Source organism: Cydia strobilella, chromosome Z, assembly GCF_947568885.1.
Source record: "Cydia strobilella chromosome Z, ilCydStro3.1, whole genome shotgun sequence".
Taxonomy (NCBI): domain Eukaryota; kingdom Metazoa; phylum Arthropoda; class Insecta; order Lepidoptera; family Tortricidae; genus Cydia; species Cydia strobilella.
The window spans coordinates 7691870-7713592 of NC_086068.1; the positions used below are offsets into that span (position 1 = coordinate 7691870).

At 38.9% G+C, this 21723-nt stretch overlaps 1 protein-coding gene across 1 annotated transcript in view; it reads left to right on the top strand.

The window, feature by feature from the left end:
• LOC134754137 (titin) overlaps positions 1 to 21723 on the top strand; it is a 147416-nt gene that overhangs the window by 116720 nt on the left and 8973 nt on the right. Inside the window, exons 40-51 of the mRNA XM_063690216.1 lie at positions 5033 to 7057; positions 7641 to 7685; positions 10309 to 10419; positions 10516 to 10668; positions 10755 to 11726; positions 12060 to 13436; positions 13519 to 13806; positions 13966 to 14107; positions 14209 to 14921; positions 16618 to 16920; positions 17030 to 17326; positions 17798 to 17902. Coding sequence (XP_063546286.1) covers positions 5033 to 7057; positions 7641 to 7685; positions 10309 to 10419; positions 10516 to 10668; positions 10755 to 11726; positions 12060 to 13436; positions 13519 to 13806; positions 13966 to 14107; positions 14209 to 14921; positions 16618 to 16920; positions 17030 to 17326; positions 17798 to 17902 — 6531 coding nt within the window. The remainder of the gene's footprint in view (positions 1 to 5032; positions 7058 to 7640; positions 7686 to 10308; positions 10420 to 10515; positions 10669 to 10754; positions 11727 to 12059; positions 13437 to 13518; positions 13807 to 13965; positions 14108 to 14208; positions 14922 to 16617; positions 16921 to 17029; positions 17327 to 17797; positions 17903 to 21723) is intronic.

Consider the following 21723-nt stretch of genomic DNA (forward strand, 5'->3'; position numbering starts at 1 on the left):
TGAAATAACAGTCGAAAAGGAAGGTGAAGAACCTATCACAACAATTACAGTTTCCTCAGCGCCAGAGGAAGATCAAGCGTCACCGATAGAGACCGTCGAGCTGCCAGAAGAGATAGCAGAAGAAACTGAAACTTCACCAGAAGGTAAGACAGTTACAAAGAAAACTACAAAGAGAATCATTGAGCGTAAAGAGGGACCTCTTACAGATACCACACAAATCACCACAAAACAAGTAGACGATGACACACCCATTATATCAGTACACACTACACAAACATACGCAGATGACATTACTACACCTTTGTTGAACACGCACACACCTGAAACTGCTAGGGTCGTAGAGGAAGCTCCCGAAAAGGTCGAGCTCACTCAAGTACGCACTGATACCGGTGAAGTAAAGAAGGTCAAAACCACAAAGCGCGTCATTAAAAAGGGGCCTAAAGAACCGGTGACTGAAATAACAACAATCGAAAAGGAAGGTGAAGAGCCCATCACAACAGTGATGGTTTCCCCAGCGCCAGAGGAAGATCAAACGTCACCGATAGAGACCGTTGAGCTGCCAGAAGAGATAGCAGAAGAAACTGAAACTTCACCAGAAGGTAAGACAGTTACAAAGAAAACTACAAAGAGAATAATTAAGCGTAAAAAGGGACCTGTTACAGATACCACACAAATCACCACAGAACAAGTAGACGATAACACACCTATTATATCAGTACACACTACACAAACATACGCAGATGACACTACAACACCTTTGTTGGACGCACACACACTTGAAACTGCTAGGGTCGTAGAGGAAGCTCCCGAAAAGGTCGAGGTTACTCAAGTACGCACTGCTACCGGCGAAGTAACGAAGGTCAAAACCACAAAGCGCGTCATTAAAAAGGGACCTAAAGAACCGGTGACTGAAATAACAACAATCGAAAAGGAAGGTGAAGAGCCCATCACAACAGTGACGGTTTCCCCAGCGCCAGAGGAAGATCAAACGTCACCGATAGAGACCGTTGAGCTGCCAGAAGAAATAGCAGAAGAAACTGAAACTTCACCAGAAGGTAAGACAGTTACAAAGAAAACTACAAAGAGATTCATTAAGCGTAAAAAGGGACCTCTTACAGATACCACACAAATCACCACAGAACAAGTAGACGATGACACACCCATTATATTAGTACACATTACACAAACATACGCAGATGACACTACAACACCTTTGTTGGACACACACACACCTGAAACTGCTAGGGTCGTAGAGGAAGCTCCTGAAAAGGTCGAGGTCACTCAAGTACGCACTGATACCGGCGAAGTAAAGAAGGTCAAAACCACAAACCGCGTCATTAAAAAGGGACCTAAAGAACCGGTGACTGAAATAACAACAATCGAAAAGGAAGGTGAAGAGCCCATCACAACAGTGACGGTTTCCCCAGCGCCAGAGGAAGATCAAACGTCACCGATAGAGACCGTTGAGCTGCCAGAAGAGAAAGCAGAAGAAACGGAAACTTCACCAGAAGGTAAGACAGTTACAAAGAAAACTACAAAGAGAATCATTAAGCGTAAAAAGGGACCTCTTACAGATACCACACAAATCACCACAGAACAAGTAGACGATGACACACCCATTATATCAGTACACACTACACAAACATACGCAGATGACACTACAACACCTTTGTTGGACACACACACACTTGAAACTGCTAGGGTCGTAGAGGAAGCTCCCGATAAAGTCGAGGTCAGTCAAGTACGCACTGAAACCGGCGAAGTAAAGAAGGTCAAAACCACAAAGCGCATCATTAAAAAGGGACCTAAAGAACCGGTGACTGAAATAATAACAGTCGAAAAGGAAGGTGAAGAGCCCATCACAAAAGTTACGGTTTCCCCAGCGCCAGAAGAAGATCAAACGTCACCGATAGAGACCGTTGAGCTGCCAGAAGAGATAGCAGAAGAAATTGAAAATTCACCAGAAGATAAGACACTTACAAAGGAAATTACAAAGAGAATCATTAAGCGTAAAAAGGGACCTCTTACAGATAACACACAAATCAACACAGAACAAGTAGACGAGAACACACCTATAATATCAGTACACACTACACAAACATACGCAGATGACACTACAACACTATTGGACACACACACACTTGAAACTGCTAGGGTCGTAGAGGAAGCTCCCGAAAAGGTGGAGGTCACTCAAGTACGCACTGATACAGGCGAAGTAATGGTCAAAACCACAAAGCGCGTCATTAAAAAGGGACCTAAAGAACCGGTGACTGAAATAACAACAATCGAAAAGGAAGATGAAGAGCCCAACATAACAGTGACGGTTTCCCCAGCGCCAGAGGAAGATCAAACGTCACCCATAGAGACCGTTGAGCTGCCAGAAGAGATAGCAGAAGAAACTGAAACTTCACCAGAAGGTAAGACAGTTACAAAGAAAACTACAAAGAGAATCATTAAGCGTAAAAAGGGACCTCTTACAGATACCAAACAAATCACCACAGAACAAGTAGACGATGACACACCCATTATATCAGTACACACTACACAAACATACGCAGATGACACTACAACACCTTTGTTGGACACACACACACCTGAAACTGCTAGGGTCGTAGAGGAAGCTCCTGAAAAGGTCGAGGTCACTCAAGTACGCACTGATACCGGCGAAGTAAAGAAGGTCAAAACCACAAAGCGCGTCATTAAAAAGGGACCTAAAGAACCGGTGACTGAAATAACAACAATCGAAAAGGAAGGTGAAGAGCCCATCACAACAGTGACGGTTTCCCCAGCGCCAGAGGAAGATCAAACGTCACCGATAGAGACCGTTGAGCTGCCAGAAGAGATAGCAGAAGAAACGGAAACTTCACCAGAAGGTAAGACAGTTACAAAGAAAACTACAAAGAGGATCATTAAGCGTAAAAAGGGACCTCTTACAGATACCACACAAATCACCACAGAACAAGTAGACGATGACACACCCATTATATCTGTACACACTACACAAACATACGCAGATGACACTACAACACCTTTGTTGGATACACACACACTTGAAACTGCTAGGGTCGTAGAGGAATCTCCCGAGAAGGTCGAGCTCACTCAAGTACGCACTGACACCGGCGAAGTAAAGAAGGTCAAAACCACAATGCGCGTCATTAAAAAGGGACCTAAAGAACCGGTGACTGTAATAACAACAATCGAAAAGGAAGGTGAAGAGCCCATCACAACAGTTACGGTTTCCCCAGCGCCAGAAGAAGATCAAACGTCACCGATAGAGACCGTTGAGCTGCCAGAAGAGATAACAGAAGAAACTGAAACTTCACCAGAAGGTAAGACAGTTACAAAGAAAACTACAAAGAGAATCATTAAGCGTAAAAAGGGACCTCTTACAGATACCACACAAATCACCACAGAACAAGTAGACGATGACACACCCATTATATCAGTACACACTACACAAGAATACACAGATGACACCACAAAACCAGTATTCGATACGCACATACTTGAAACGGCTAGGGTCGTAGAAGAAGTTCCCGAAACGGTCGAGGTCACTCAAGTACGCACTGATACCGGCGAAGTAAAGAAGGTTAAAACCACAAAGCGCGTCATTAAAAAGGGACCTAAAGAACCGTTGACTGAAATAACAACAATCGAAAAGGAAGGTGAAGAACCCATCACCACAATAACGGTTGCCTCAGCGCCAGAGGAAGAGCAACCAACCCCCGCTGTGACCTTCGAACTGCCGGAGAAAATTTCGGAAGGAAGTGAAACTACTCCCGAAGGTAAGACTGTGACAAAGAAAATCACACAGAAAATCATCAACCGTAAGAAGGGACCTCTTACAGATACCACACAAATCACCACAGAACAGGTAGACAACAACACACCCATCATATTAGTACACACTACACAAGAATACTCAGATGACACAATAACTCCTCTTGTTGACACACATACAATAAAGACCGCTAGGGTCGTAGACGAAGTTCTCGAAAAGGTCGAAGTCAGTGAAGTTCGACCTGAAACGAGCAAAGTTAAAAAGGGCAAATCAACCAGGCTCGTAATCAAAAAGGGACCGAAAGAACCGTCGGTTGAAATCACAGCAACCGAAAAGGAAAGTGAAGAACCTATCACCGCCGTTAAGGTGTCCCATGAGCTAGAGGAGGAGCAACCAACACCCGCCAAAATCAGCAAACTGCCTGAGATGATTTCGGAAAACATTGAAACGACACTAGAAGGTAAGACAGTTACAAAGAAAACTACACATTATATCACCAAGCGTGTGAAGGGTGTCCAATCAGAAACCACACTTAATATTGCAAAACACCTAGTAAATAGTCTTAGCATTACACTTTCAAGAAATTTAATTAAAGGATGAACTCATTGAAGTTCGCTCGAAAACAGGCAAGGTTAAAATTTAAACATTAAATATACACACAAACACACACACACACACACACACACACACACACACCAAATACATTCTATGTCTATTAACTATTTACAGTAAGAACTTTAATAACATGACACCTACAGTTGTATCTTAACTTAGTCGGACTTCTAGGTAGGTGCATATGCGGCATTATAAGTGACAATTTTTTGTTCTGTTTACAGTGTGAAGTATGGGTAACTAAAGAAAATAATTTTAAATAGTAATTTAGCAGTCGTTATCCAGGAAATTAAGTTAGTAAGGTTGACGAAATATAAAGTGAGTCGATCCCTCGAACAAGTTTACACAAGATCGGCTCACTTTATATTTCTTCAACTTTAAAAGCAAGTTGACAGAACGTATTTTCTCATCTTGAAATATTTTTTAACATTTGGCTACTAGCTAGGCTTTGTTATGATCGCAGTCTCATGCGAGCTCTCACCAATGTCACCGCCCGATAGAGGTGACCTTTGCCTTTAGCAACGGTGCATCTCCCTTGAGGACCGAACGAGTTATGTATTCTTAGTCATACTTGTACACATATATAAAATGTTTCAAGGTTTAATTAATATAATAAATGATTGTGACTTGAATCCACAGATCTTGAACCTGTAGGTCCCAGTTCGGTGGAAGAAAAGAAGACGAAGAAGCCAAAGAAGACAGAACCGGTTACAAGCAAGCCGGTAGATGAAAAACCAGTTGAAGAAAATGAAGTCATAGCACAAAACGGGGAAGTAAAACAACCCAAACCACTTAAGAAAAAATTGACACCGTTAAAAATTGAAAGGGTATCTTTGGATGTTAATAAGGCTCAGTTTGCTGAACAAGTAGAAGGGCCACAATTCGCAAAATTAAAGTTGAAAAAACCTGTACAAAAACCTAAAGCTGAACAGTCAACAGTAACGTTACCTAAATTCCAATTAAAAAGTCGTATTAAACACATAACCGACTGGCCACCTGAAGAATTGCAACCAATCATCAGTTATTTAAACAGTGTCCGACAAAATGGAGAGCTGTCAAGAAACATTAAGGAAGCAGCTAAAATTAAGAAAAAACCACTTAAACTTAAGAAAATTGATGCTGAAAAACCCGAATTGGAAAAGCCAGACGAATTCGAATTCTCTTCAAGCAAAGATGTTCCCGAAGAAATACAGGAAATACTAAAAGAGGTACCAAAAGAAATAGAGCCTGTGGAAATTCCCAAAGAACAGAAAGAAAAGGTAGTACCAGAAACAGATAATGCTGAAAAACCAAAGAAACCTAAGCCAAAACTTATTCGACAAAAAATTGAAAGGAAAGTTCTAGAGATGGATAAACCACAGCATGCTGAAAGTATTGATGCACCTCAGTTTAACCAAATCAAGCTTAAGAAAACGGTCGCGAAACCCAAGCAAGATAGTGCTAACGTATCTCTTCCTAAGTTCCAATTAAAGAGTCGTATAAGATACGTGACAGATTGGCCCCCAGATATTATAGAGCCCATCATAAGCTTTTTAGGTAGTATTCGTCAGAATGGAATACTATCGAGAAACGTACATGAGGCTGCTAAAATTAAGAAAAAACCCATTAAACAACCTAAGTTACCAGAGGTTGTAAAAACTGAACTTGAAAAGCCTAGTTTTGGTCGGGAAGATATAGTAGAAGCCGTAAAGCAAAGCGTTCAAGAGGAGGATGATATTTCTGTCGAGGAACCAAAAGATGAGCATGCTGAATTCACTATAAACAGGCGCCCGAGCGTCAAGATACACGAAGAAATTGTCGATGAAGTTACAATTAAAAAGAAATTGAAACCAACAAGGAAGCCTTCCGTGACATTGCCTGAAATAACAGAACCAGAAACAGTTACATTTAGGCCTAAATCAACTAAAACAAAGGAAGACGTCGAACAAGAGTTCAATATCCAATTAGATTCATACGCTGAGGAGGAAATTTCTATGTCAAGTAAAGTAAAATTAAAGCCGCAAAGACAGCCAACCTTTAGCGAAGAAGCTGGAGAAGCTTCAATCAAGTTCTACGAAGAAGAGGACGGCCCAGATGTAGTTGAAATAATAGAAAGTGACGACGAAAATGAGGATGAAACAGCGAACGTAATGATGACAATGAAAAAGAAGTCAAAGAAGCCCGTTACTGAAACTACAGAAGATATCAGCGTAACGATGACTAAACCAAAGTCCATTGATAGATCAGAAATTATAGAAGATGTTAGCATAACACTGGAAAGAAAACCCAAATATGTAATTGATGACCAGGAAGAAGTTACCTTTGACGTAAAACCGCAAGTAGAACAGTTTTCAACGGAAGAGCTGTCTTTGTCGAGTAAGATAAAACTGAAACCAAAGAAAAAAGTGGTTGTGTCTGAAGCAGCTGACGAACATTCCATACAGCTAACTCAAGAAATCGAAGATGACAGTCAGGCAGAAGAAATTATACTTAGTGATGTCGAATCTGAAGAAAATGTACAAATGTTTATCAAACGAAAACCTAAGAAACCAACATATGAAGTCAGCGACGTAGAAGAATTGAGCGTCGAACTTAAGCCAAAAAGAATGAATGAAATTGAATTTGAGGAAGAACAGTTAACAATTTTAGCTAAACGAAAGCCTAGGAAACCTTCGCAACTTCAAGGTAAAGAAAAGCGTGTTCGTTTACAAGGGCTGCTGACGTGAATTACATAAGGAGCTTTTATGCTATTGCACTGATTGTCATACCAAATAAATTTAATTGATAAAGTATTATTGCTATTTCTTAATTTTTTCAACGCTTGGGTTTGCATAAGTGTAGTATATCAAGCTTATTCTTATTACAATTAAACTATTAAAAATATGGATCATTCCAGAGCAATAGAGGTAGTAACGAGACACCATTTTAATGCATGTACCTTTTAGTCATGGTGTAAAATTAATTGTTAATTTATCTCTCCATAAGTGTTATTTTTACATTATAAATATATTAATATTTAAATATCCATCATTAATAAAAAATACAAATTGAAAACGTCACCCACGTTTTACATTTTCATGGAATGACTGATATTTAAAAAAATTAACAAGCTTTTATAAAATTCAAAACCAACAGCTGTATAACATCCAGTCTAGTAGTATTACATATGAAAAAGTGTAGTTTAGGTTTACTTCCTCAGCTTTTTGCTATAACTGATTTTTGTGTGTGTTACTTACTTATATAAAATATATAATTTTACCAATTACAGAAGCAGAGGCCTCAATGAAAATTTCAAGGGAAATCGATTTCCCAGGTAAGATACCTACATTTAATAACAGAATATAAAATACTTTGCTCTCTCTAATTGCTACGTAAACTAATAAAAAAAAACTCGTTCAAACGAGTTAGCTAGAGTTAGACCAAGCTAAGTTGGCAGCGATTTTGATAGCTCACTGTGTATTTTAAACGTCAAAATTCTATGAAATTATAGCTGCCAACTTAGCTTGGTCCAACTCTATACGAAAATGATGCCATACTTAACCTAGTAGCAACAGTTACAGTCACGGGGACGGACTTTAATTGTTGAGCCATTTAGGATTCACTACGTTGGACTTTTATACCGTTAGTATTGACAACCAAATTAGTTTGAACCCTAAATGGATCAACAATGAAAGTCTGTGACTAGGGCTCGTAATTCGAATATTCGAATTTGTCGAATATTCGACCTGTTTTGATATTCGAATATTCGGTCGCTCAGTATTCAAATATTCGATTTTTTTTACTACTCGAAAAAATCTATTTCATCCGCTATAGTTGCAGTTTCTGTATGTTTTGCCGGGTGAACAAGTAGGGTTGTCACCCATACTATAATATATAGTATCGTACTATATTTTAGTCACTTGTACTATATATTATACAAAAACAATATAGTACGAAAAATACTATATTTTCATCACTCAAGAATGGGATATACAAATGTCACCGATATCGCATCATATGCGACTTGGATTTTCAATTCGCCTCAAATTGGCCCTACTTTTTTTTCAAATTTCCCAGTAAATACTATATTTTTTCAATATTTTGACAAAATATATGTGTATAGAAAAAAGGTGGCAACCCTATGAACAAGGGAACGGTAGGTACCGCAGAAATTAATATACCATAGAAGACGCAAATGCATCTACTTCGCGTGTACGAACCCCGACCAAGCGTCGAGGTTGACCGTCGCTCTTTACATTCCACGCCGCCGGTTGTTGCAGTCGGACGTCCGTGAAAACTTAAAATAATATTGATAATTAACTGCAACAGCCCAAAAATTGCGAGCACTCAAAGGCAAGAACATATTTCCTATATATACAGATGAGTAATTTTAAAATTATATTATGCGTAAATTTTGTATGAAAAAGTCGGCACGCTTGTTTTCAATACGTGGTATTTGCGTCATCTAGCGTATACCTACCTATATTAAATCTGTGGTAGGTACCCAAATGCGAAGGAAATAATATTTTTACTGCATTCCTCTCGATAGCACTTCAGAACGAAATCAAAAATTATGTTATTCTTCTACTCGTCGACTGTAATGGTGGAATTAAGATTTCATATACCAAACTATAATTGCGTACTTTTCATGTATGAGCTTCAAACTCAACTAATATTTATTTCGATACGCTATAATCAACTATAAAAAAAAAATCCCATCACGTGCCGCCGCGCTCCCATAAAAAATACTTAACGGGCAGCAATATTCGCGCGTTGATGTCTTTTGTACTACATTTTTGTAGTACCAATTTTAATTAATTATTTAGGTTTTATAGTTAAAAAAAAGTATTACTTTAGATGACTCGTAGAAAAAGTAGTAAAGTAAAAAAGTATTGTATACAATAGTGATATAATCAAGCGTTTCCATTTCGTACTCTTAGGCAACTCAGCAAGCTTCGTTGCCTAAACACGGTACTCGACTGAAAAGCTCTCTATTATATCACGATTGTATTAAATACTATTTTACGGTTTGGCTAGTACTCTTTGCAGGACTGTGGGGTCTGTGAGTACAAGCATTACATAACTTTTAAGTTAAAGGGTCATTCTGTTAATTCAGTACAACCGTACCTTAAGCGAATATTCGAAGTCAAAACCTTGCCCCTTATCGCAATTCGCAAATTTGATCATATCCAACCACCCAAGTAATCTAACCATGTCCTTAAGCCGAATAAACCACCCAGTAGTCAGACAACGTTTTCCGTTCAATATTCCAATATTATTAATCATTTATAATAGCCGACCATCTTATTCAGGAATCAAAACTTGCCAAGACAAATAAAGTCAATAAAAATGGAAAATACAATGGAATGAAAGGCTGTTCTATAAGCAACTAGAATTTAATACTAAATTTAAATCGGAAATTAATTTCAAAAAAAAAATCTCTTTTGGGTTTGGGTGGTTAAAGTTATATTAATTCACGCAACGATGCATTTATAATAAAAGTTTTCGTTTCGACTCGTTTTTATAAATGTGGGGCATCTCATAGTAGGATGCCAAAATCTAGTCAATTAAGTGGATTTCTGCTAAATATCATTAGTCTTTGCATTGAGTGAAAATAGTTCTTGTATAAAACGATAATAAACCGATTTCTCGTTACTTTCTTAAGTTTTTAAAATATTCGAATACTCGAATATCTTGTCGGAAAAAATCGAATATTCGAATATCTGAAAGTTTCGAACATTTGCAATCCCTAGTAGTGTGTGAAATATTAAAAAAAATCTATACGACAGTTGACAGACGTGAAATAGTATGAAAACTTGCGGTCGTGAATGATAATATTTTTGCACTGTAAGCGCGATCATCGTTTTTTAGTTTCTCCACCACGCAATTACCTGAGTAATATATATATATATTTATACATATTATAATAGAAGTCCTGAAATGTTTTTGCTTTCCAGACACTCCACTCGATGTACGAAGTGGCGACACTGTCTTTGCGGTATACTCGTATGTAGCAGAAACAGATGAGGCTATCAACCTTGTCGAAGGCGAACGTTTATACATACTGGGTGAGCCTCGTAATCCAAAAATTTTACAGTTTTACAGTATGTAATTATTGATATTTTAATAGGTCAATAATAAATTTAATATTATTTTTCACACAGAGACAACTAACCAGGACTGGTGGTTTGTCTGCAAACACCTCACTGAAGAGAAAGGTTTTGTTCCTGCGCAGTATTTAATGGATGAAGAAAACTATACTTTGTACCTGCAAAAGAAATTAAATGAGAAGATTGACAAGCTGCCAGTATTTGAAAGTGAGATTTAATACAATTAATATAATAGTAAGTTGTTGCAGAAGTTTTTTTGGAACTTTACGTTTCATTATTGTTATTTTTTTCAGAACCTACACCCGAGGAACAAGCTATAGCTCCTATATTCGTAGAGAAATTACGTCCAAAACACACTCCAGATGGTTCAACTGTGCAATTTGAATGCCAAGTTGAAGGATTTCCGAGACCACAGATTACGTGGTTCAGACAAACGGCTATCATTAAACCATCTCAAGATTTCCAAATGTACTATGACGATGACAATGTCGCCACTCTGGTTATTAGGGAAGTTTTCCCTGAAGATGCAGGCACATTTACCTGTGTGGCTAAAAACGCTGCAGGCTTTGCGTCGAGTACTACTGAACTCATAGTAGAAGCTCCTCTCTCAGATCATGGATCGGAAATGACAATTTTATCCAGAAAAAGTCTATCGAGGGAATCGTCTTTGGCTGATATTTTAGAAGGTATACCACCAACATTCTCTAAGAAACCAAAGGCTCAATATGTCAATGAAGGCTCACAGATCTTCCTAGAATGCAGACTGGTTGCTATTCCAGAACCAGATATAGCATGGTTCTTTAAAGGAGAAGAAATTGTACCTGATGAAAATATTTCTATAGCTACTGAGTCCGACATGCACATGTACTGCAGTGTTCTAAAAATATCTAATGTCAAGAAATTGCAAGAAGGCACTTACACAGTACTAGCGGTAAATAGAGAAGGTGAAGCCAGTCTGCCGATCGTTCTTAAGATAAAAACAGGTCAAAAAGAGAAACCGCAGGTTATAGAACCATTGAAAAGCTTAACAATAAGAGAAGGTGAAAGTGTAGTTCTTTCTGCTCAAGTGGTTGGCAACCCTCAACCGACTGTAACGTGGCATCGAAACAATAAACCTATACCGTCTTTGCCTACTAAATCGGATGGCGAGACTCACAATGTAACAATAATTAAACCTCGAAAAGGAAAGGATGATGGCGTATATACACTCAAGGCTGTCAATAGTGAAGGAACTGCTGAAACAAGCGCCGTTATCACTATTGAAGGTATTTATACTATTTAGTTCAATTACTAGATTCCTTATTTTTAGGGTTCCGTACCCAAAGGATAAAAACGGGACCCTATTACTAAGACTCCGGTTTCCGTCTGTCTGTCTGTCTGTCTGTCACCAGGCTGTATCTCAAGAACCGTGATAGCTAGACAGTTGAAATTTTCACAGATGATGTATTTCTGTTGCCGCTATAACAACAAATACTAAAAAGTACGGAACCCTCGGTGCGCGAGTCCGACTCGCACTTGGCCGGTTTTTTTAATTACAAATATGTATTTGGGAAATGTAACATGCAAATGTTTTTTTTTATTATTATTATTATTTTTAGAACCAACAGAAGAGAACGCAGAGCCACCGTTATTTATTAACCGGTTCCAGGAAATTACAGTCAAGGAAAAGGGTACTATTAGACTTTCTGCTAAAGTCACTGGCAATCCAGTTCCTTCGATTACATGGTATAGAAATAATAAAATCATCACACCTTCGGAAACAGTAACTCAAAAATTCGATGGTGAGAATATTGAATTAGTGATCGCCAACGTAGATTCCGAAATAGACTCCGGAGATTACAAATGTGTAGCATCAAACAGTGCTGGTAAAGCATCACATGGAGCACGGGTTACTATTGACGTAGAAAAGGTCACGTTTGTGAAGAAGTTAAGAAATACGTATGAAACTGAAGAAGGAAAGACAATAATTTTAGAATGCCAAACTTCTCATACAGTGTCTACAAAATGGTATCATAATGATAAAGAACTAACCGGAATGGATCATAGAGAAATAATACAAGAGGGCCGTACCCATAAATTGCGTATTAAAAAGACTAAGTTGACAGATAAAGGTGTTATTAAATGCGTAGTAAAAGACCAAGAAACCAGTGCAAAACTTCAAGTACATGAAACGATTCCGGAATTCACACGCAGGCTGCAAGATTTTGAAGTAAAAGAGAAAGATGTGGCTATTTTAGAGGTTGAAATAAATTCGGAGACAGCAGATGTTGTTTGGAAAAGAGATGGTGAAAAAATTAAGCAGAAGAAGAATAAATACGAACTAGAGAAGCGCGGGAATGTCCGGAAGCTGCTTATACGAAACACTTCAGTTCACGACGAAGGTGAATATACTTGCATTCTTCGTGACGACATGTGTACTGCGGAAGTAACAGTAGTAGAATTACCGCCAGAAATAATTTCACGTCTCCAAGACCAAAAAGTTAACAAAGGAAACAAAGCCACATTTGAAATCGAGCTTACGAAAGGTGACGCCTTAGTGGAATGGTTTAAAGATGGAGAAGAGATTCAGTTCTCTAACCACATGCAGCTTACAATTGATGGTAAGAAACAGAAATTAAAAATATACGATTGTGACGACGATGATGCGGGGGAATATGCTTGCGAAGTCGGAAGTGATAGATGCTCTGCTAAACTTGTTGTTGAAGAACCTTCGGTAGACTTTACTCTACGTCTTCCGGATGTGATCACAGTTCCTGCAAACACTGACGCTTATTTGACAGTTGAAATACCGGATGAAAATTACGAGGTCACCTGGTATAAAAAGAAAACCATCATAGAAGATACAGAAAAGTTTACCCTAATATCCGATGTTAAAAAACGTACTCTCATAATTAGGAAGTGTACTGAAGAAGATCAAACCGAATATACTGTGTCTCTACTTGACGCAAAATGTTCCACCAAATTAAAAGTTGAAGGTAAATACAATTATTTTATCAGGACTGCTTTATTTGTGCAAGTAATTGAATATAATTAAATTAAAACTTGTGTTTCTTGCAGTCATCGAATCTCCACCTAAAATCCTTAACTTCGAGAGTGAATACAAAATAAAGAGGGGTGGCGATGTAACCCTTTTAGTTCAGTATGAAGCGCTACCACAACCGGTCGATGAATGGGTGGTCAATTCTAAGATAATTAAGAAAACGAAGCATACAAAACCATCCATTGATTCTGAAAGTGCCAGTCTTACAATCAAAAAAGTTGAGAATACTGATGCTGGAACATACAAACTACGTCTTGTTAACAACTGCGGTGAAGCCGAAGTCGAAATAAACGTAGTTGTAATGGGTAAGTAAACAAACATTGCAATTTTTTAATCTTTCATCATAAATATACAGAAAATGTCTATATTCCTCGATTGTGTATCGAACGAAATTGTTTTGTAATATTTTAATAACAAACAAACACACAAATTTATCTATAAAAAAATGTGTTTTTTTTCTGTAGATATTTCGTCGCCGCCAGGAAAACCCACACCATTAGAAACAGATGATACATCAATAAACATCTGTTGGAATGAGCCGGAAAATAATGGAAACTCCGTAATAATATGTTACATAGTTGAGTTCCAGGAGATAAATACCACGGAGTAAGTTTAAATTTTCTATTGCTCTTGTTAGTATGGGTTATGGGAATAATAGCATTTGTAAAATAAACATGTATTAATCACTACTTTCATTAATATTACAGGTGGACATCCATTGAAAATATCACAAAAACTCAATATTCTGTAGATAACCTAAAGACTAAATCATCATATAGGTTTAGGATATTTGCAGTAAACGAAGTAGGCGTTAGCGAAGCTTCAGATATATCAGAATATGTAGTGGTTCAAGAGGTGACCAAGAAACAACCACCTTCTGTCGAGAAACCACTAAAGGATATTATTATAGGACCTAATGAAGATGTAGAATTATCGTGTATTTTCGGTGGCATTCCACAGCCTAAGGTTGCATGGTCTAAGGATGGTAAAAAGCTTAAAACTGCTAAAGCTAGTTATGACAACAGAGTAGCGACTCTTGTTGTCACTTCCACAGCAACTTCAGAAGGGCAGTACAAATGTACCGCTTCTAACGAACTTGGTGAAGTAGAAACAACGTGTATGCTAGACATTCAACAAAAACCAATCATAATTGTACCCGAAAAAGAAATAAACCAAAGGCATAAAGTAGATGAAGAATGGTCTGTAACTGCTACTTTCGAAGGTATACCAAAGCCTAATATAATATGGTATAGAAACGGAATCAGAATAGAAAGCACCAAAGAGTTGGAAATAATTACAACAGAGACAACGAGCACTATAAGGATACGTAAACTAGATCGATCATATTCAAGCAAATATACTGTGGAAGCAGAAAACAAAGCGGGTAGTAATTCAGTAGAACTATCGCTTAAAGTTTACGGTAAGCTTTTTATTCGATTATTCTTATTCGATTTTTACTTTTTAGGCTTGGGTATAAAATTTATAGTCTAACTAACAGATGTAAATACGACCTTAGATACGGTAATTGCATGGCTTGATGGCAATAATTTGAATATAAACCTTAACAAAACTAAAATAATGAACTTTAGCTACACACATATCATAAACCCTCTATGATACCTTCAAAATCAGTAAATAATGGCCAACATTATGATAAACTTACTGTTTTGTTACAACAAATTTCTTATCTGTGAAAATGTTGTAATGGCTTGATTATTATATCAAAATTGATTTGGTAATGACATTCAAATATCGAACATCTCTAAAAAAAGCGATTCGATTTGACCTCTATTCTAATATCAGTCGAGATGCCGTTTTATTCGAAAAATTAAGAGTAGATAATAAGTTGACATGGGAAAAATCAAATAGAAATAATTTGTAATAAACTTAATAAATATTTTTATGCTTTGTATAACTTACACAAGGTGGTAAATCAATCAGCGGTTCCACATCATATTATGCCTATGTAACCTCAACATTACGTTACGGAATTATGTTTTGGGGAATTGTTTTGATCGTGAGATAGTTTTCAAAAGTCAGAAAAAATGTATTCGCCGTATGTGGTATCCCGCCAACTGACTCTTGTAAAGAACATTTCATTAGACTACGTGTACTGAATTTTTCCATGGCTTCAAGAATTTTCAATAATTTACCAAATAGCATTTTAAATACTTCTCTGTTTGCATTATTATCAATCAAAGCGTATTACTCCATTGACTAATATAAAGGTGACATATTAATTTAATGCAATACCTATTTCAAATATTATTTAACCCATATATGCCCATTGGGTCGTTTTTGATCGATTGAATAAAACTCGCTCCTACTCATTAAATTAGTAGGAGAGTGAGCCTGGAACCTCAAAGAGTCCAGACCAAAGACTAGTTATGGGCATATATAGGTTAATGTTTAGAGTAAGGTAAGATTATATCTACATCAGTTAAGCTACTAGGCCAAATTTGGTATCGTTTTCGTATAAATCAGGGATGCCAAATTAATTTATGATATGAAAGTGACACCATTCCGAAGTAAAAACACAAAAAAATATGAAAAAAACACTTTTTATTAAATTCCACTTCACCCTTAAGCCGCTGAACCAATTTAGTTTAAATTTGGTACAGAGATAGTTTGAGTCCCAGGGAAGAACATGGGATAGTTTTTATCCCAACAATCATCCCTTAAGGGTGCGAAAAGGTAGTCAATAACCGCTCAACCGATTTAGATAAAATTTGGTAAACCTAAACTTAGAACACTTAAAACGCTTAAAACCCTCCCCCCCCTGCATCAAAAATATGGGTGGCTCCACTTCTTAAATACATCTTAGGAACACATAGATTAATTCTGTCAAAGGAAATCTTTTGTTCAGAGAACGCCGTATTTGACCTTTTTATGGCCTGAGCACCGACTTTGCAGTATTAGCAACCCTATAATTTGTTTTGTCAAAGTCAGTGCAGATTGAGCTTATATGGAATTTATAGATCACCCCGATTAACCATGCTTGCAGTTTACTAATTATACTCACGTCGCACAAAAAGCATTTTTTTAAACTCACACTCAGGCCTCTTTAAAAAACAAGAAGCATTTCAATTTAATCTAATCATCAACTATGCTTGCAGACAAACCTAGCAAGCCCAAGGGTCCAGTGATCATGCGAGAGATTAGTCGCGAGTCTGTAACTATTGAATGGAAGCCTCCCGTCGATGACGGTGGTTTAGAACTGACTAAATATGCCATTGAAAAACATGAGCCGGACACAAACGAGTGGGTGAAGGTGGCAGACGTCGATAAGACCGTAGAAACATACTGCATACAGCGACTGAACGAGAACTGCGAGTATATGTTCCGAGTGATGGCCCAGAACCCGATTGGATACTCTGAAGCATTAGAGAGCGAGCCTATAGTCATCAAACACGCTTTAGGTATGTACATAAGTGGCTGGTTTCAAGTAAATAGAAACCTCGGGGTCTATTTGACTCGTCAGTTGTATACCGAATGCTTTAACGACTCTAACCACTGTCAATGTTTTAGATGTACCATCACCACCTTTGGGACCGCTCGGCATCTATGGCATCAGCAGTGATTCTCTGACGATAACCTGGTACCCGTCTGAGAAGAACGGCGGCTCTCCAATCCTCGACTACAGCGTGGAAATCAAGCAAGAAGGCATGAAGTGGAAGCACGTCGCTACAGTGACTAAAACGACGACCAAAATTGAAAAGTTGGCCGTCAATGTCACTTATGAGTTTAGAATATGCGCTAGAAACGAGATTGGTAGCAGCCTACCATACACATCAGATGAGAGAGTGACGATAGGACAGACGCGTTGTAAGTGTTATTTTTATGCTCATCGTATTTTTCTTAATAGATATAATAAAACTAGTAATTACTTAGAACAAAGTTACTTAAGTTATTGATGTCCATTAAACTATCCTCTGATAGTTCAGTTTAAAAACATCGAAATGCCGGGACGTGCCCCTAGCCAGCCGGGTGTTCCAAGTTGAACGTAAGAACTTGGCTTCGCTTCGCCTTCGCTCGCTCGTTTGATTAATAGATAATAAAATTGGAATAAAATATAGGATCTAATTAGTCTAATAGGTAATTAACTCATAATGGTAAATACCTAATAAAAGTGTTGACGTTAAGGACGCAAAACGTGAAAAAGAAAAAACATCCGAAAATAACGGTCTACATCGCGCTTCGTCTTGTCATTATAGAGTATGAAAAAAACTCATTTCGCCTCTTCTTGTGAATACCTTTACACCAACTTTCGTATATAAAACTAACTATGTTCTGCAGCCCCGCCGTCCCAGCCGCTAAAGTTCGTGATCAAGGACGCCACGTCGAGGTCTGTCACACTACAATGGGCTGCGCCGGAAAGCGACGGTGGAAGCGCCATAACCAGTAAGTATAACGCCTAATATCATCATCTTCCTCACGTTGTCCCAGTTTATTGCCACGGCTCGTGGGAGCCTGGAATCCGCTTGGAAACTAATCCCAAGAATCGGTGTAGGCACTAGTTTTTACGAAAGCAACTACCATCTGACCTCCCAACCCAGAGGTTAACTAGGCCTTATTTGGATTAGTCTGGTTTCCTCATGATGTTTTCTTTTACCGAAAAGCGAATGGTAAGTGGTAAATATCAAATGGTATATCGTACAATAAGTTCCGATAAACTAATTAGTGGTTTGAGACGGGGTTTGAACTCGCAACCTCCGGAACGAAAGACGCACGCTCTTACAGCTAGGCTATCAGCGCTCTGATCTTTATAGCGCCTAATATAGTGCCCCAAAAGTCTCAAGACTGCAAATGGACTGCAAGAATCCTGAGGAACATCATCTAGAACAGTCAGCACTGACGTGGATTCAAAAAGTGGATACTCGAAGAGAGCGTGCAAATGGCGGGGCGGGTTTCATCTGGGACCCATTTTTCGAACGGTATTAGTCTAATATTATTAGTGTGTTGTCATGGCAACCCATGCGATTTGACAGTTCGTGGACTAATAATATTAGTCTAATATCGTTTGAGAAATGGGGCGGGGGGCCCTGAAAGATATGCAAACATACGCGGGCGGCCTGAGTGGGCTGAGTGTATGGTGCACTTTGACGCCTGCCACGCTGCTTCAGTTCCATCATAATCGCAGCATCCCAACAAATTTATTGCTTGCTACTTGCTGTCACTTATCATCATACAAAAATATGCCCTATATATAGCAATGGAATAAGCTAGGTATATATTTTCTTATTCCATATGTATCTGTGATTATAGATGCGCCTCCAAACCTTGGTTGTCCTATTCCTAATTGTTTCTTGTCAAGATGATTCTCTTAGGAGCATTTATCATTTTAAGATTAAATTAGGCTTAACGTTAATTAGGTAAATTAATGATAATGTAATGAATTTGATAAATAAATAGGAAAAAAAATCATTTGGCTTAGGGGTCATCCATTAATTACGTCACACGTTTAGAGGGAGGGCGGGGGTCAAGATAATGTGACATGTTGTGACAAGGGCGAGGGGGAAGTCAGAAACTTTGTCTTTAATTACATCTGTAACCGAAAAAGGTTATGATTTTTTTATTCGTTGTTAACAGTTGAATAACTAGTTTTTGCAATGATAATAATTTTTATGGGTGTATTTTTTATTTCTAATCGGCTTCGTGTTATAAATTTCTAACATTGCTATCAAAAAAAAAAAATATGTAAAAACTAATTCAAATTGTTGATTTCATTGAAAACATAATTGCCAAATATGTGACGTCCCCCCAGGGGGGGAGGGGTTATTTTTTATTATTGTTGGGGTTTTGTGGGCCTGTGAGTGTCACGTCGACCAAGCAGTGATCTATTGTGACGGCCCTTTAAAGTTCGTTACTAATGCCCGTTGAGTCCAGAAAATTCCAGATTCTTTGGGCCGTAATGTTCTGTACCTCATAGGGTTGCAGTATGTGCCGCCCTAAGTGGATACTTCTTTTTGACATTAGTGGTCCACAGGAACAGAGAATGTGCATTGCAGTCTCCTCTGATTCCTGGCAGAACCTGCATGTCGCATCCTGTTTCTTCCCAATTCGGAACATGTGTTTGTTCAACTTACAGTGTCCAGTCAATATTCTAGTCACTGCGCAGGTTTTATATCTTTTGAGCCTTAGAAGCTCCTTAGCAGTTTTGCCGTTGAACCCTTTGATTAGAGCTTTCGAGTGTTCTTGTCCTTTGACGAACTTCCACCGATCGATTGCTCTCGTTTTTTCTATGTTGCTGAGCAGAGAGTATGCATCCCGTTTTGTGATTCCACAGAACGGTTCTGGGCCGACCAGGGGTGTGTCTGCGCCCTTTCTAGCAAGTTCGTCCGCTTCTTCGTTTCCGTTAATGTCGGAGTGCCCTGGTACCCATCTAAGTATGACTTTGTTGGAGTCAGCCAGTGCATTTAGGTTTGTTTTACAGTTCTGGACTAGTTTTGAGTTTGACTCGAGGGAATCTAGTGCCAGCAGAGCAGCTTGGCTGTCTGAGTTGATGTAGATATGATGGTGTCTTAGGTTTCTATCCAGGTTAAGCTCCGCACATTTGTTGATGGCGAAGACTTCTGCCTGGAAGATTGATGCCTGTGTGCCCATGCTGACGCTAGCTCTGAGCTTAGGTCTCTCACCATAGATCCCACATCCTACATCATTGCCTTTCTTGGAACCATCCGTGTACCAAATATGGCTTCCCTCTTCGAAGTACATTTGGTCTTTGGTCCATTTGTCTCTAGGAGGGATTTCTACTGTGTACAGTTTGGTAAAATGACATTCGGTGTGCGTGTCATCAGTGGGCATGCTAAGGGTTCTATTTGCAAAAACCCAGGCCTTTAGTTTGGTTAATGCTTGAGAGCGCCATTTTGGCCTGTTTAGCGTGCATATTCTGTAGACGCACTGCTTGGCCTCCTTTTGCACGTGCAGGTGGAGTGGTATAATGTCCAGCAGTGCGTCTAGGGCCGCTCCCGGTGTCGAGGAGAAGGCGCCTGTTGCGGTTAAACAAGCCGTGCGTTGCAGGCTGTTTAGAGTATCTATCGCCGTCTTTTGGCTGGTTTTGTTACACCAGACTGCGGAGGCATAGGTGATAATGGGCCTCACTACCGCTGTGTACAACCACATAGCAATTTGGGGTCTTATGCCCCATCTTGCTCCTGCCATTCGACAGCATGACCACATGGCCATTTTTGCTTTTTGTATAATATTTCTCAAGTGAGGGTTCCAAGTTAACTTTTGGTCGAAAGTGACCCCTAGATACTTGACCTCTTCTGAGAACGGTATTATTTGTCCATTAAGTCTTGGTTGTGTAAGCTTTTCCAGCTTTCGTTTCCTTGTGAATGGTACTATTACAGTCTTGCTCGGATTAATGGACAAGTCATTTTCTCTACACCATTTGAATATAGTGTTTAGAGCTCCTTGCATTAGGTTGGAAATCGTGTGGAGGCAAGGGCCTTTGACAATGACTACCAGGTCGTCGGCATATCCCTGTGTGTCATAGTCATGGCCTGACATAATTGCAAGAAGTTGGTCCACTGCTAGGGTCCATAATAGTGGGGATAGAACGCCTCCTTGTGGACATCCTTTTGTGGTATAAAATTCATGCTCTATGGTATTGAGGGTCAGAGTGGCTACTCTGTTCGAGAGCATGCTATGTACCCATCTGGTGGTGGTTTCGTCTACTCCCTTTGAATTCATACCATTGAGTATGGTCTCTGTGGGCGTATTGTCGAAAGCACCCTCGACATCAAGGAACGCACATAGAGCGGTTTGCTTTTCCTCTAGGGTTTTCTGCACCTTGTCAACCAGGTCGAGTAGGGCAGTCTCCGTAGATTTCCCCTTTTGGTAAGCATGTTGGTTTACACTTAGTGGTCTATCCACCAGGTATTTCGCTCTAATGTGTTGATCAATGATTCTTTCCATCGTTTTGAGTAGGAACGATGTTAGACTAATAGGTCTGAAGGATTTAGGTTGTGAATAGTCCTTTTTCCCTGCTTTTGGTATGAAGCGTACCTTGACCCTAGTCCATTCATCTGGTATAATTCCCCATGCAAAACTTGCTCGGAATATTCTGGCCAGATGCGGGAGGAGGAGTTCCTGTCCTTGCTGTAAAAGCGCCGGAAATACTCCATCTTCTCCTGCCGATTTAAATGGTTTAAATTTATCCAATGCCCATCTAATTTTGTTTGGTCTGAAAATGTTAGTTGCCAAATTCCAGTCGATAT